The 17608-nt window shown below is 44.8% G+C and overlaps 1 protein-coding gene across 2 annotated transcripts in view; it reads right to left on the bottom strand.

Annotated features, from left to right (window-relative positions):
* Positions 1–17608, bottom strand: part of UBE2O (ubiquitin conjugating enzyme E2 O) — a 106314-nt gene that overhangs the window by 61096 nt on the left and 27610 nt on the right. For both annotated transcript variants that reach the window (XM_077327688.1, XM_077327689.1), the window contains exons 2-3: positions 6929–6988; positions 1007–1117 (exon numbers count right to left, since the gene is read on the bottom strand). In XM_077327688.1, the coding sequence (XP_077183803.1) occupies positions 1007–1117; positions 6929–6988 (171 nt within the window). The remainder of the gene's footprint in view (positions 1–1006; positions 1118–6928; positions 6989–17608) is intronic.

The following is a 17608-nucleotide window of genomic DNA, read 5'->3' as shown; positions in this document are numbered from 1 at the left end:
TCTATATGGAATATTCCTGAGCTCAATCCAGGCATACAAATGGTTGTCAAAACCTTATATTCACATGCTTTTATTATTTGTTTATTTTGTCTTTGATCCTGTATTATTGATTAGTGTAGGTGCAAATGTAGTTAGGGTAGGCTTAGATGGCTGTGTTTGGGAATCAAGCCATAAATAATTTGATGCTTCGAGAACAGCTATCTCTCCCCAACCTTGTAGGCCTGAGCTGCCAATTTTGTGTAACTTTCATTTTTGGGCCTAACCTAACTATGGGGGATGGGATCTGGAGTGTTTTCACACACAAACGGGTGGTGGTGAGATCTGAGGGGACTGGAAATTGATAAGAGGCAACGGTTCCAAGGGGCATCAGTCTTAGCAAAGGTTTAGAGATGTTTGTTTGGTTGTAACTTAAAGAGATTTTCTTCAGCAAAGTCTGCTTATTGGGAGCAATTAACTGGATTCTCACAATGATAAGTGGATAGCCCAAAATTCAGAATTAGGAAAGAACTCCATATGTAGAACAGTTTAAGAAGAATATTTACATATATCCTTCAGATCATTAAAATATTTTTTCCTTACAGATGTCATAAGATGAGGTATGCAGAACCATACAATTTGTGTTTTATGACAGATGCCATGATGGAACTGAGAAGACATGCTAGCTAAATTCTGGAATAGCCCCATTTTTCACAGTCAGGTATTTCAGAAAAGGGCATATCTATCCCCCTGCTGTCATAGAAAACCATAGAAGGTAATATATTCCTGATCATTTTAGGAAGGTTTCAATATGCAAACCAAACCATTTGTTTTAAGCAGATTATTTCACATTCTGTTCAAGAAATTGTTTCTTTTTTAAAGAAAAGAAACCTCTAATCAAATTCCTTAAAAGATAGACAGTAAATATCCTTTATAACTGTGTTCTTCCAAAGGTTTTGATAACATTCTGAATCTGTTAAAGTGTTAGCTTTCCTGATTTATTTGAACAAGAAATATCAAACATTCTCACCCAGATATTCTGTAGGTCTTTGCTGTTGACAGGATAAAGGATACAGTTGGTCCCCACCAGTTTTACAGCACACTCTATATTCACATCAACAACTGTTCCACACTGGCTGTCCTGGAAAAGCACACAAAAGGTTTTAAACTGCAGCATATTCTTCAGTTGCAAAGAAATAAAACTTGAAGTACACCAAATATTTTACTTATTTTATGGATAAATAAGTTACCAAAACCGACACCAAACTATTTTCTGGTCCCAAAGTAAACAATACATTGTGTCTAACTGTAGGCAGTTTGGTGTAGTGGTTAGGAGTATGGACTTCTAATGTGGCATGCCGGGTTCGATTCTGCGCTCCCCCACATGCAACCAGCTGGGTGACCTTGGGCTCGCCACGGCACTGATAAAACTGTTCTGACCGAGCAGTGATATCAGGGCTCTCTCAGCCTCACCCACCCCACAGGGTGTCTGTTGTGGGGAGAGGAATGAGAAGGCGACTGTAAGCCGCTTTGAGCCTCCTTTGGGTAGGGAAAAGTGGCATATAAGAACCAACTCTTCTACTTCTTCTTCTTCTAGAAGAAATCCTGACATTACTTTGAAAAAAGTCTGAGTCCAGTGCCCCCTTTAAGACCAATGAAGACTAGCAGATAACCCCGTAATATGCGTAATACAATGGGCTCTATCGGCGGGCCTCTTAAGGAGCGGCAGCAGTGGCAAGAGGACAGAGTAGGGCGTGGGACGTTGGGGGGGTGGGGGAAAGGAAGCAGGCAGTTGGCGTTCCATGTCTGGCCCCCTGAGGAGGCCTGAGTGTTGGAAAAGAAGACTGCGCCGGGGGCCAGTGGGAGTGGGGGAAGTGGTGGTCATTGTCCCCAGAGTCCCTGGAACGCATGAGAAGCAAAGGGAGTGTGGCAGAGGCAAGGGTGGGGTTTGGGGTTTGGAGGGCGCGGCCATGTTTTTCTCCCCATACTAGTGTGCTGATGTTTTGTGTTGAGCGGTGCGGCTACTGCATTATTGCTGGGACCTTGTGGTGTGCTGCGGGGTTTAGGGAGCGGTTGGAGGCCATGGCAATGCCCCTCCCCTTCCTTCAAACTTGGTGTTGGTGCTCTCCCATCTCGCTGTCTGTTTTCCGATTGTCCTTGTGCACTGGTGCAGGGTATAGTGAGCGGGTGGAGGCTGCGGCCAGTCCCCTTGTCTACCCTGGGACTTGGTTTTTGCGTAGTCCTGTGTAGCAGCTTTTGTTCTGAGCAGCCCCGTGGTGCGGGACTTTGGGAGTGGTCGGAGGCAGGGGCAATGCCCCTCCCCTCCTCTCAAGCTTGGTATGGCGCTCTCCCATTTTGCGGCGTCTTTCCCGATTATCCCCGTGGCCTGGCGTGGGGCTTAGTGAGCGGGTGGAAGCCATGGCTAGTCCCCCACCTCACCCATGACTTGGTTTTTGGAAGTCCCACAGCCACCTCCTCTCTGCCAGGTTTGTAGCGTCTGCTTTCTCTGAGCCACACTTGTTTTAGTGTTGGGTGCGGGTGGTAGCGCGGTCCACCCCCTCCCTCCCCCCCTCCCTCTGTCATTTCCCCAGTTTGGCTCCTAATTTGGCTACGCGTTCCGCAGGGCGTGAAGGGGCTTTGGGAGTGGGTGGAGGCCGCGGCCTTTCCCGCCCCTGCCCTCTTACTGGTTTCTCGCAGTTCTCGGCAGCCATAGTCCTGGTAGCTGCCTCTGGTGCTGTGTGAGCTGTGTCTGAGTCGAAGGGTGAGCCGACGGCGAGGGAGGGCAGGAGCTTTAGGGGCGGGCCAATCAGGGTGCGGCCACTTTGTTGGCTGCACCCTGATTGGTCCTATTACAACTCAGACACCTCGGACACGATCCACCCCGCAGCCAGTTTCACAGATATTAAGAGGAACCATGGATAAGGTTATAAGCTTTTGGGTGCAAGCACTCTTCTGAAGATTACACCCAGAATAAAACTTTGTTGGTCATAAAGGTGCCACTGGATTCAAACTTTGTTCTGCTGCTTCAGACCAACATGGTGTCCCACCTGAATCTATCTTCTATGTAACAATGACAAGGAAGAGTCCGAATCAACGGAATTGGACCCTTGACTGAGCTAATCACCCAGCCTGTAGGATTACCTGTCTATGTAAGTTGGGAACCTGAACAAAAGGATAATTTGACAATGACTGGATACTATTACAATTACCTACACTTGACATTAGTCATATAGAGACAGTTTTATCGAATGTGAATATTTTCCTTGCCTACCCATATAAAATACAGGGCTAATACTAGTTACTGAGAACATATGTGAAACCTAGAGGATGGTCGGCTCCTTTAGCTTTTCTCAGACATCAAAGCCTATTAACAAAAACAAGTACAGAGATAAATGTGAACACACACTCTCTCCCTCTCCCTCACTCTGGAAGGCTGATTTTGTATAGCTGAATTAACTCATTAATCATAATGTGTCAAGTTTTCACACAAGTTAAAACTTTCATCTTACTGGAGGCAGAAATTCAGAGGGCTTCAAGGTTTCTTGCTGTATAGATCCTATAATTTCCTCCATTACTTACCAAGAGTCTTAACCTCTTTTTAAAATAAACTTGAGTGTAACTCATGTTGCTCTAAACACAGTTTTTTCTATGGCAGGCTAAGAAGAACTTCACTTAGAAGTTCTTTAAGCAGTCTTGAGACCATGACTCTAACTGAATCATGCTAGTATGAGGGCAACTCGTCTCCCTAGAAATTACTGTTTATTCCCTCTATAGAGTATTTTGTGGCCAACAAGAGGTATATAAACAGACATATTAACTGTAGTACAGAATCCTACATAAAATAAAGAGTGATGTACTTCCCATGATGTGCCAGCTCTCTGATTGGTCCTTGAGGGGGAGGGCCCTCACCCCCAAAGGTGGCATGTCATCCAAAAGCACCAGGATGACTCTGATTGGCCCTTGCTTGGTGTGCCCCCCCATGGCACCTAGTCACAGGGCTGCTGTATTGTCCAAACTCTCTTCCTCATGTTCTGTGTCTAAGGAGGAAGAACTACCATCAGTTCAGTCCAGGAGCTGGGGATGGTTAGCCACCCTCTGCTGCTCCCTACACACAGCTGCCACCTGCCCCCACGTGCTGTTTGGCTGCTGCAATCTTCACCTGAACTCCCCTCCCATGGCTTTCTGTCCGCTGCATTTCCTTTCTCTCTCCACTTATGGCACAGCCGGCCTTCCCATCCCCTGTCCATCCACTCACCCCACTCCTGCCCACCAGTGGCACTACTGCTACCTGGCTGAACATGCTCCAAGCTGTCTCCACACCCCTCGCCCCACTCCTTGCCACCATCTGTGGCACCAACTCACTAGTCTGCTTGGAGAATGCCCCCAGGCTGAAGGGCCCGATGGTGGAGCCTGTGCTGTGCCTTAGTCCATGGCTGCTGGGAGCCCAGGGGCCCACTTCATCCCACCCTTCCACTACCCTCCGGGAGTCTTGGGCAGCTGCTGGGAGGCCATGAGAGTGCTCCAGCCCCGCCGCCTGCCCTCTGCCTTTCTGACCATCAGTGAGTCTCCCAAATGCTCTCCACCCCCTCCACCACCCCCTTCTACCCTCCCAGCTGCAGGATGTGTGGCAAACACTGGCAATGGGGGGGGCACCACCTCCTCACCTGCTTTCTATTAGCCTTTGCTGCCATTTCCTCCTCCAGCCTCTCCATGCTCCCTCGGGAAGGCCTGCCAGAGGGACCCTCCCACCTCCTTTCTGCCTGCTTTTAAACTGGGCTTAACTACAAGTAGTACAATAATTTAATTTCCAGATCTGTGTGAAGTTGAAATTAATTTTACTTTTCCTTATTTGAATGCCCTACAACCAAGCAATGCTAGCATTCCTCGTCTCTTTAGATGTGAGATGCCGTTATGCATGAGACTGGGCCTTTTCTGTAGTAGTGCCTTTCCTGAGGAACTATTTCTTGCATGTGTTTGACTGACACTTACCTTTACCTTTCACATTAAAGATGTCAGGTGAAGAGGTGTGATCTTCCAGGCTTTGTACTTAGGACAGTTTGGTTGACTGTATCAAAGAAGCAGGAAAGCTAAAACCAGGCCTGTGATCTCTGGCGTGCTCTTGGCAAAACAGAGCGTTACCTATATTCCAGGTTTCTCTACAGTTTTTTAAATTGATGATAATCAGGTGTTAATTTATTTTCATAAGGAGAATTTTTTGGGGGTGGGAGCAATGTGATTAAAACATATGAACATGTTTAGTTCTTTTGTACCGCTTTTAAGATTAGCCCTTGGGAAGCTTGAGCTGCATAACTTTTTCAAGGTCACTACTAAACTAGAGAGACAGATGTGAACAGAAGATTTGGAGTAGACAGAGACAGGGGGAGGGGTGTGTGCTAAGAAAGCACCAGTAATGTGGGAATGCTACTGAACAATTAGCTTTTGTGGCTGCTCTATATAATCAACTATAAGTTGCTCTGGGGAACGGCACTACTGAATAACATGATGTGTCTAAATTTGGATGCAATGACAAATGAGTTGTACAGTCTTGCTAATAAAATTAGCTACTATGGATAATTAAGAAGCCCAATTCAACAACCTCAAAACAACTATAGTTTGCTGGAAGGCAGCAACAACAGTTTAGTCAAAGCACAGAATCTCTGCAAATTATTCTTAAAAATTCATTACCAATTGGTATCCCTCAGTGTTTATACAAGGCGGCTAAATGCTTAAGTGCAACACACAAATTAGCTGTGTGGCTCTCATGCCTCATTATGGCACTCAATTTATATATTGATTTGATTTTTAACTACCCCTCTCAGGCAACCCTCTCCAGGCGGTTTATAATTATTTAATTTGTTACCCGCCACTCCCAAGCAGGATTGTGGAGGGTTACAGCTGTCCAGTTAAAACTCCCATTAAAAAGGACAAGAAATACCAATACAGAAACTGACAACCCAGCAACATGGCGGAACCCCCCCCCATCCCCAATTCCTACTACTACCTCCAGAGGGAGGAGGCAGAAGAGACAAGATAACCAAAAGTTGTAGCTAGAAACCAGGAGGGACCCATCGATCTTCCCCCAATGCCCCAGCTTCAACCATAGACCTGGTGGAAGAGCTCCATTTTGCAGGCCCTGCAGAACACTGAAAGGTCCCGCAGGGCCCGCAGGTCACCCTGGGAGCTCTTTCCACCAGGTCGGGGCCAGGACCGAAAAGGCAGTGGCCCTGGTTGAGGCCAAGCATGCTTTTATGGGGCCAGGAATGACCAGTAAATTATCACCCGCAGAGCGTAAGGCCCTGCAGGGACATAGGGCAATAGGCGGTCCCTCAGGTATGTGGGTTCCAGCCCGCGTATGGCCTTCACTTCCAGGTAACATCACTTGGTAACTTGCAGATTTACAACAATTCCAGGTCCTGCTACATTTTTCCTTCTCCATCATTTTGGTGAGCAGAATTTCAGGTATCAGATTGACATCATATGTAAATACTGTGATTTGTAAGAAACTAGGTACAAACAGCAAACCTAAATACTTTGTCTAGTCCGACATGAACAGCACTTGTAGAATTAAACTACCTTTCTTTTTATAACTCTGCTTGGTCCTGAAACTGTGTGATGGTGCACAACACAATGACCAAGACATCTGAGCCAGAAGGCCATTTAGCAAGGCTTAGATCAATGTTCTTCCAATTCCAATTTTGTCACTCAAGCCAAACTGTTCAACCCATAAGATGCATTTTTATGTGGGAAAATTAATCTGCAGTTTTTACTGGAGTATGCAAGATACAGTTTGTAGGATAATGCATTAGTGTAAGTTACTGCCTGAAGCATAGCAGATATACTGCATAATATAAGCAGGTGACAGTATTCTCTTGATACAGATGAAGGCTAAGCAACACTACTACTGATAGCATCCTGGGTACTGATTGTGCACAAACAAGACAGCAGCACTTACCCGTGAGCCCATATGCCTGACAACATCCCGAGGCACTACTGACCGATCTTCAAGTTTCAGCTATTTGTTAGAGAGAAAAAGAAAGAAAAAGAAGATTTAGAATACTATCCTCATACACACAAGTAGTTATCTCTAACCTTAGATTACCTACACAGGAAAACAGTCTCTCATACTGAGGTTAAAGTTACTCATAATGACATTTACACTGATCTGCACATTGTCTTTCATAATTCCACTGTGATTATGGACACAGCAATCAGGGAACAACATATAAGGACAAATCATTTGTATGTGGGGGATGGCTGTCAACAATATAACACTGCCGCACTTACTGTGACTGTTGCTCATCAGGTTCCTTTTGCAGACACACATGGGAACTGCACAGGCCTACCACTGGAAGATTTTTTTAGGTAACATAGCAACAGAGTAGGAGCCCCTCCCACCTGAATCTGTTGGAGCTGTTCCCCTCCTAACAGTCACATGCTCCAGAAACACTCCCTCAGTTCTCCAGGGCTACCACTCTGATCCATATGAAGGTTGCCTACTTCAATTATGTCTCGATTTTCTTTTTTTGCTCACAGCAGGGAAAGCGGGAGGGATGTGCGCCTGCACAGGAATAACTCAATGAACAACAGAGGTAAGTGCAATACTGTTTTCATGGCTGTTGTGCTGTGCAGTCCCACATGGGAGATTACCAAGAGGATTTACCAGGTGGCAGTGGTAGGAGTGAATCACTAAAACATGGCCAGTAGGGACTGCTGTCTCCACTGGCGTTTCCTTTCTGATGTTTACAGAAGAATGTTGGATGAATGTGTCTGCAGATGACCAGGTAGCAGCTCTACAGACTTCCATTAATGGGATGCCTCTTTGAAATGTGGAATATATCTTGTGGAATGTGTGGTTATGTTCAATGAGACCCTGAACACCCGCCTGAACATATGCTGTCCTGACTGTGGGCACTATCCATCTTGACAGAGACCAAGAAGATATGGCCTTACCTTTAGATCAGCTGGTGTAACAAACAAGTGTGGTGACATGCAAAACTCTGCAGATCTTCTTTTCAAATAAAACAGTAAAGCACATTGCATGTTTTAGCTCTACAATCACTCTTCTAGCTGCCTAAGAAACAACTGAAAACTGAAAGTACTGGCTATTTCAAACAAAGCCTTCATGGCCTGGACCCTCATATCTGCCAGATTGCCTCTTGCCCCATGCACCACATGACAGCTTCGATATCTGTGCAAGATCTTCTGCAGGTGCAAACCTGCAAGTGGGGAATATCAACAAGAGCCCATAAATTTGCCTTCTCTGTTGCAGCCCCCACCTTATGCAATGACCTATCTAAGACAGTCAGGAAGAGCCTGCATTTAATAGCAATCTCAAGTTTTCTTGATAGCTGAGAAATAAAACCAGACAGATAAAACACAGGTTGTGTTCAATGAACTTCAAGTGTAGGAGCCTTTGCCCCCTTCCTGAAGCAGCCTCATCAAATTATATCAAATCAAATTAAATGTCTTTATTATGATACTAGACCAGTAATCAAATTACAATGTACATTAAAGTATTCATTGGTAATTTAAAAAGTATAAAATTTAAAACATTCCAACTGTAAGAATAAAAAAATTCACATGTATTATCTCTAGTTTATGCTACCATGAATTTTGTAATGTGGAACAGAGTAATTTGTCTACAAAATGTAGTTGATATAAGGAAAAATACAACCAGATATTATCTTCTATGTTGGGAGGGAAGCCCAAGTTTTGTATTTAAGGGACATTTATTTAATACATTGTAATCCACAAGTACTATTCACAGTCAATCAGGCTCTATAATGAACCAACTACCAGTTATGGAATACATTATTTTGATGACATGGACAGAATATACCCTACTGAGTGAAGTGCAACCTAATTGTGGAATGGAAACCTCTCCCTCTCCAAGCTGCATCCTCAAAATCTCCAGGTATTTCCTAGCCCAGAGTTGACAACCCCATTGATTCATAATCGATTAAGTATTGTACTATAATGCTCCAAAACCATGGTGGCACAAAAATACTTAAGTGTGCTGAAATAAGGTGTGAAGGCTCCTTATTGCCATTTCAGTATTGCATAGCTTCTCTTATACTACCACTCTACCGTCTATTAAAAACTCATCCACCCAGGGCCAGTTTATCCATGTAGCACATGCAGAACTTCCAGGGGCCCCATGAGATACCTTCCTCCCCAGGGATCAGGGCTGAAGTCTCCTCCCTTTCCTCTCAACCTTTTATGGCAGTGGTCCCCAACCTTTTTTAGGCTGGGGACCGGCAGGGCATCGGGCCGCAGCCGCAGGGACCGCGCCCGCCGGCCGCACCCGCGAGCCGCGCCCGGCCGCGCCCGCGAGCCGCGCCCCGCCGCGCCCGCCGGCCGCACCCGCGAGCCACGCCCGGCCGAGCCCACCGGCCGCACCCGCAAGCTGCGCCCGGCCGCGCCCGCAGATCACGCCGCACCGCGGGCCGTGCCCGCAGATCGGGCCGCGCGGGCGCGGCCTGCACGGGCGCGGCCCGGCCCTGATTCCCTCTCCCCGCCCTCCCGCAGTAAGTAGCTTCCCGGGCCGCAAGCTTGCGGCCGGGAAATTTTTTTACTGCGGGGGGGGGGCGGGGAGAGGGAGCCGCGGCCCGGCGCCATGGCCTTTGCGGCCCGGCGCCGGGCCGCGGCCCGCAGGTTGGGGACCACTGTTTTATGGCACGAGGATGTTAGGATTGCAGCAATAAAGTGTCAGGGCAGGAAGGAAGGTGGCTGCAGGAAGGAAGGTGGCTGCCATTGCACCAGCACAGTCCTAAGAAGGTGGAGCCCAGGAGACCCGATGGGAACTAAGAGCGCACTGCATCACAGCAAGGAGAAGAAGCCTGCTCTGTCCTCCCCCTCCAAGTCCAGTCCCTTTCTTGCCTGCTGTTGCCTTGCCACCACTACTGCTCCTTCCTTTGGGCAATGTGCTCATATTGCCTCCACTGCCTCCCCCCTCCTGTGTGGTACTGCAAATGAGGCAGCAGCAGGTGAGTCAGAAGCCCCTTCCTCTTTTGCTCCTTCCAACACACTCTTGGCAAGGGCCTTTTTAAAAAAGTGAGCTGAGTTGAAGGAGCACTTTAAGGATACTCAGTGACACCCCTTTCAACTGGGGGGGGGGCTCTGCCCGTAGTCTAGCTGCTCCTGTCACAGGTGTGCTCTGCTAGGGCCTCACAAATCCTTACTGCAGGGCCTGCCGATCCTTAAACTGGCTCTGTATTCGCCCAGATTCTAGTAAGTAGCTTCACTAAAACAGAAATACATCCTCCTCCCAATCAGGATCCTGGATGCTATGCATAAAATAGAGCACTGTTCCACCCTGACAAGTTAAATTTAGCAGTTAAAAGCAGCAACTACTAGATGGCACTGTTCCCTATTGCTAAAACTCCCATGGGCTTCCATATCCATCCAAGGACTAACATCAAAGTGCTGAAGCACACACTGAGCTTGATCATTTCACAGTATCTAGAAATTCACTAAGAAGATAAAGTTATGGCATTAATACAAATCTAAAGTGTTCAACTGCATTGGAGAGTGCAGAAAAACAGTAGCCAAGACTTAAATAACTTATGGAATCCAGTTGCCATTTGGGAACTGCTAAGGCGAGTCCACTCAGCTTGAAATGAAAGACATGTTAAAAACTACACTATTCTGGAATAAAGGTGACGTAGTCAAACTGCAGCCCTTCAGATGTCCATGGACTACAATTCCCATGAGCGAACACTGGCAGGGGCTTATGGGAATTGTAGTCCATGGACATCTGGAGGGCTGCAGTTTGACTACCCTAGACATCATGCAGCACATTTTACCTGAAGAGCCACATAGAAGTACTTAAGTGCTTAACATGCAATAAAACAGATGAGGTGAATCCTCTGAAACACCAACAGCAGAGAAATATGATTTAGCACTGCCCCATTACAGACAACAATTAAACTGCAGGGTTTTTTTTTGGGGGGGGGAGAGATTGTTCCCATGCTTAGCTGCTCTCACCTACCTGTAATGGTGAAGTGGAACTTTAGCAAGCCAGGCGTTTCTAAAATCATGCTCCATGTGTGTACTTGGGTGAGGTGAGAGCACACCATCATTGAATCAGTCTTAGTTCATGCCCTAGCAAAGTTAAATTTCAATGTATGCCTAGAATCTCCAATACTACTGGATATACCAGTTTGGATTCACTGAAGTTCTTAGCATCAGGCTCCTCTGTGAGGCAGTTACTGCTCATCTATTGGTGCTACAGCCATTATGCCAAAAGAAGGCCTTCATAGGATCCCAGCCATTAGGCATACACAGAAGTACAACACTGTATGCTTGTGTTAAGCCTATATACACAGCAACTCATACTGTTCTATCCCTATTACTGTACTGTTACCATTTATAACTACCGAGTCATCTGTACTGGTTCTTTTCCGCTAAGTTTTATGTAAATTGCCCTGAGCCTCAGGGAAGGCTCGTATATAAATATAAAAATAAATCAACAAAAAACAGACTATATTACAGTGTGCCAAATGTGGCAATGAAAACAAACCACTGCCACAAACAGCTATATATCTTTATGCATTCTGTCCTAGAAAAAATCATGCTAAAGACAGCCAAATTCTGCTGTTTGTTGTGTGATTTCTACTGAATTTAAGAAAGTCAGAATTCTTTAAAGGGTACAACTTGGATAAGTACGCAATGAAAGGATGATCTGGAAAGCAAAGTATCAATGATTTGGAAACTCTTTGATCACCAAGTGGTTCTTATGCTAAAAGAATGATTGATGGACTTGTTTTCTCATAAAAGCATTTTATTTTGGTTTCCTCGGGAATGCTATAAAATAATAATATTATATTAATAATATTAATAAAAAAGGTAAAGGTATCCCCTGTGCAAGCACTGGGTCATGTCTGACCCTTGGGGTGACGCCCTCTAGCGTTTTCTTGGCAGACTCAATACGGGGTGGTTTCCCCAGTCATTACCATTTACCGTTTATAATATTAATATGTGTATAATAATCTCATTGCTCAACTTTCTTGAGATGGCTACAAAATAAGAAACACAGCACAATAAAAGTTTAACAAGTAAAAACCCAGTAATAAAATCAAATCAGGCTCTAAACTGTTTCAGCCTTTCGATCGCTATATTCTGCTTTTTAGCTTGAATGTTATCATTAGCCAATCTGTGCGCAGCCGCTATATGACAGCATGATTAAGAGTATATACGGGGATGAAACCAAAAGGAATCTGAAAGTTAATTCCACCTGACGCACAGGGGTTGCTCAGTTATTAAAGATTTTTCTCCTTCTGCACAATTTATTTCAGCAATATTATGTTACCATAATATTCAAGTACAAACTTAAATGCCCTTATATTAATTAATTAAATTTATATACTGCCCTCCCTTGTGGCTTAGGGCAATTTACATAGAACATGGGAATAAGTACAATGCAACATGACCATTTCAAGTCAATACAACAATAACAACAGTGATCTCACAACAGTTCCAACAACATTGTGCAGTAATATTTGTGCAACAAAATATTTAAAACATGAAGCCACTACTGAATTAGCATGCATGATGGAGGTACCCCCTATAATTCATAATTGTACCACTATGTGCTTTCCCAGTTCCAATTACAATATTTATGGGTTAGAAAGAATTATATTACTATTTACCATTTCAGGGGAAATGATGTGTTGGCTATAAGCAGAGTAGCCCACAGCATTAAGACTTCATCACCTAGCACTCTGTAGATTCAAATGGGTAGCCGTGTTGGGTAGTGATTCTATTGGCTGGTTCAGATATGCTAGTATACAGAGATATTTGGTTTTGACCGTTATGATTCCACAGCTGTGTATAATAATCTCATTGCTCAATCATGCAGGAACAATGCTGTATAGACAGCAAGCTACAAGCATGCTAAGTTTATTCTCTGTGGTAATAGAGATTTTTTTAAAAAAACAGGCTACAAAACGTTTATCTGGTGTAAAAACACCACTGAGTCTTGAAATGATAAGCAATGATTCACAATAAATGGATGATGGCTCACCGGTCTGTTCCTATTAGGAAGTTTCTGAGGGGGCTGCATTTATTTCTCATTTTTAATCTCAACCACACTTTTGGGCACTCAAAGACGTTTTGTTGTAGTATTTTATCCTCACAACCACCCTGAGGTGACTGGGCTTAACTGGCTTAATGAAACACCAGTTGAGTTTTCAAACCATGCCATCAGCCTTACTTAATAGTGGTTACTTGCGTGTACCTTTAGCCATTTCGCTTACGTATTTGTGGAGAACATGCTGTCAAAAACCTTTCTCATTATGTTTTAGATTATCTTCTATATATGAAGCCAAGTACTAAATTCATAACTAGATTTCTATTGGGACAACATTTTTAAACTTACACAGATAAAATGGTCTTTATTAAAGGTAAAGGTATCCCCTGTGCAAGCACCGAGTCATGTCTGACCCTTGGGGTGACACCTTCCAGCGTTTTCATGGCAGACTCAATACGGGGTGGTTTGCCAGTGCCTTCCCTAGTCATTACCGTTTAAGAATCATAGAGTTGGACGGGGCCATACAGGCCATCTAGTCCAACCATCTGCTCAACGCAGGATCAGCCCTAAGCATCCTAAAGCATCAAAAAAAAAAGTGTGTATCCAACCTTTGTTTGAAGACTGCCAGTGAGGGGGAGCTCACCACCTCCTTAGGCAGCCTATTCCATTGCTGAACTACTCTGACTATGAAATTTTTTTTCCTGATATCTAGCCTATATCGTTGTACTTGTAGTTTAAACCCATTACTGCGTGTCCTTTCCTCTGCAGCCAATGAGAACAGCATCCTGCCCTCCTCCAAATGACAACCTTTCAAATACTTAAAGAGGGCTATCATGTCCCCTCTCAACCGCCTTTTCTCCAGGCTGAACATTCACAAGTCCTTCAACCTATCTTGTTTACCCTCCAACAAGCTGGGTACTCATTTTACAGACCTCGGGAGGATGGAAGGCTGAGTCAACCTTGAGCCGGCTGCTGGGATCGAACTCCCAGCCTCACAGGCAGAGATTAAGACTGCATTTCTGCTGCCTTACCACTCTGCGCCACAAAAGGCTCAAGAGTAATACTGGATACTAATTCTTTGATTAGTTATGTGTCGTTATCTACACTGGCTGCAAGGGAAATTTGGACCAAATTTACCCTATCAGATCAGAGAGTTAATATTTTTAACCTTTTGGTGATAGGTATTCACTGGAATCTGACTTTTGTGTGTGTATGTGTATATAGTGTGTGTGTGTGTATCTATATATTGTAATGATCTTTGGCTATAAAAATAAAATCTATATCACTGAGCGATGCAAGAAACATCTGAAATTTCATATATGTCAAGCACCGAAGACAGTGCTTCCCAAAATCAAGCTCTACTGCGCATAATCAAGCCATGCATTTAATTTCTGTGATAAACAGCAGAGCCACTCCCATAGCTCACACAACAGGAAGAGAGAATGAAAGCCACTGGGGCAATGCAGCACAATTGCATCACTGCCTGAAAATCAGAGCTGCAGCTTCCATTCACTAAAACTGTTTCAACTCCCTCCCCCTTTACAATGATATATGAGATATGCTAAAGGATGGGGGTAGGAAGAGAGATGATGCAGAATTAGATATGCATCAACTAGGCTGAGCTGTATGAGCATGTGTGTCACGTTCAGTATCTCAGTTAAGCAGCCCCAGCATGACACTGCAACATTACTTCATATTCTAGTAATGTATCTCATCAAAAGGAAACTGGCCAACAAAGGATAATGCATTTTGCACGCAGCATAGTTCAAACATGACTCCTTTGCACAGCAGAAATGCTTTCATTTTAAGTTCCAAGAGACAAGACTCAATCACAGTATGATAACAATAAAATATCAAAGGAACTGTAAAGACAGTTAAGACACCAGAGCTGCATACACCACAAGTCTGAGAATCTCCTAAACAAAATGGGCATGAAAAAAATAGCTTCAATTACACATTTCTGGCACTTGTTCTTTGCTTAGCAAGATGGCAACTATTTCCTATAACTACTCCCAAATATCAATGCAGTAATATTCTTCAAATTAAGAATGCCATCTGGTTCCATGCCTTAATGATTTCATGATAGAATTAGTTCAAGTATTCTTTAGAAAAAACTACTGGCAATAAAACAAAGTTACCCTCACCCATAACCATTGTCCATAGAATCTTTTCTGTACATGCACACACTGGCAGGCCTGCCATGGAAAGATCTATTTTCCAAGCTACAAAGTCCTCTACAGCAGCAGTTCTTAACCTGGGGGGTCATGACCCCTGGAGGGGTCAACTGACCCTTCCACGGGGGTCGCCGAGACAGGGTGGCAACACTGCCGCCACCATTGTGCTGGTCTCCTCCGTGCCACCTTGGAGATCTCTGCAGGTTCGTGAGCTCTGATGCAGCTGAGCTGAGGTGCATATCCAGCTGCTACAAAAACATGTGATGGACGTTAGAGCTGTGCCTGTGTGTACGCACCAGCTGGTGCACTGCCGCCCCTTCCCCCTGCACCGCTGGCTGCCTCAGGCTTTTGTGATTGCCAGCACGCTGGAGTGTGCAACACTACGACCCCCTTTGGATCACTGAGGCCACTGCTGTGCCGCCACCCAAAAGGGGGTCCCACCATCAGGAAGGTTGAGAACCACTGCTCTAGAGGGAGCCTCTCCTCCCTCACACCTTTGTGAGCTGTCCTTTTCTCAGCTAAATGGGAGGAGTGCCTACTGACCTCAGTTCTGCCTGGTCTTCAACAGAAGTAACAGCAGAAGTCCTCTGAGAACCCATTACGGAGGGTGGTGTTGGTGGGAGAATACATGCCTGTACAGAAGACACTCGATGAACAATAATTACAGGTAAGGGCAATCACATTTTAATCTTCAGTCTTCTGTGCAATCCCCCATTGGGATGTTACCAAGCTAACAAGTTAGGAGGTGGGTAAAATTTCTCACTTTATCAATTACTGGAACTCCTTTCTAACTTCTTTCTTGTTTGCAGATCCAGCACATGGTTTTTAATTAATGTCTCTGAGAATGATCACACGGCTGATCTGCAAATCTCCAGCAGTGGGACCCCTCATAACATCGCAACACAGGATGCCAGTGCTCTGGTGGAGTGAGTGAAATGTGCAGAGGAAAAGGTAATCTTGCTTACTTGTAACATCTCTGGAATGCAAAAACAATCTACCTATACCAGTGGTTCTCAACCTTCCTAATACGACCTTTTAATACAGTTCCTCATGTTGTGGTGACCCCCAAACATAAAATTATGCAAGTGTTCTTTCACAGAAATTAAACTGAAACTGACCAATGGTGTGAAGATTAATTGTTCATTATTGTATATAAATTGTTTTTTTTTCTGGGGACACTGCTAGATCGGCTGGCGGCCAAGCGCGGGCACTTCAGAGGAGCAGCAACAGTGGCAGCACCCCCCTGAACAAGCTGCTCACCCTGCCGCGACCCCTGTGAAAGGGCCGTTCGAAGAGGGATGTTGACAAACTGGAGTGTGTCCAGAGGAGGGCAACAAAGATGATGAGGGGTTTGGAGACCAGGACTTATGAAGAAAGGCTGGGGGAGCTTGGTCTGTTTAGCCTGGAGAGGAGACAACTAAGATGGGATCTGATAACCATCTTCAAGTGTTTAAAATGCTGCCATGTAGTGGATGGAGCAGAGTTGTTCTCTCTTGCCCCGGAGGGACAGACCAGAACCAATGGGATGAAATTAATTCAAATGAAATTCCGTCTCAACATCCGGAAAAAGTTCCTGACAGAGCGATTTCTCAGTGGAACAGGTTTCCTCAGCAGGTGGTGGGATCTCCATCTTTGGAAATTTTAAACCAGAGGCTGGATAGCCATCTGACGGAGAGGCTGATTCTGTGAAGGCAAAGGAGTGGCAGATTACAGTAGATGAGCAATTGGGATGTGAGTGTCCTGCATAGTGCAGGGGGTTGGATTAGATGACCCATGAGGTCCCTTCCAACTCTATGATTCTATGACCCCCCAAAGGGGTCCCGACCCCCAGGTTGAGAACCACTGACCTAGACAGTATCTGGGAGGTAACTGCTTTTCTCTTATTGCACCCGGTATATAAGAAATAAAAAAGATTAACACACCTCATAAATGGTTTTTTACTTTTGAGGTAAAAAGACAACCCAAAACAGAGCCCTTCTAATATCTAAAGGATGAAACATATGTTCAATGGGAGAAGAGGGTTCAGGGGGAAATTTCTTCAACATACAGGATGTAGAAAGCAACTTGGGCAAAAATTCTGGGCTAGGTCAAAAAACTACTTGTTCTGCAAAAAAATAAAAATAACTAAAATGGGGAGGGGGGGGGTTAATACTATGCGCAGCCAGCTTGGAAACCCTCCAGACTGAATTTATAGGTACCAGAAAATAGACCTTAGCTTTTGATAGGTCTAATATGCCAAGCTGAATCATAGGCTCAAATGCTTCCTCTCGTTGGGACCATTAACTTTGAAAGTACCAAAGAGAGAGACCATTGTGATACAGCATGGAGCACAGGGGATATATGTTCAACAGCCCATTTAGAAATAGTTTAGAAAGTATCTGCCAAACAATGATCTGGCAACCTATCAGAGAGTGAAAGGTAGAGATGG

This window comes from Paroedura picta, chromosome 3 (assembly GCF_049243985.1).
Source record: "Paroedura picta isolate Pp20150507F chromosome 3, Ppicta_v3.0, whole genome shotgun sequence".
Classification (NCBI taxonomy): Eukaryota; Metazoa; Chordata; class Lepidosauria; order Squamata; family Gekkonidae; genus Paroedura; species Paroedura picta.
The sequence above is the reverse complement of the archived record's forward strand: the minus strand, read 5'-3'. Positions and strand labels throughout refer to the sequence as shown.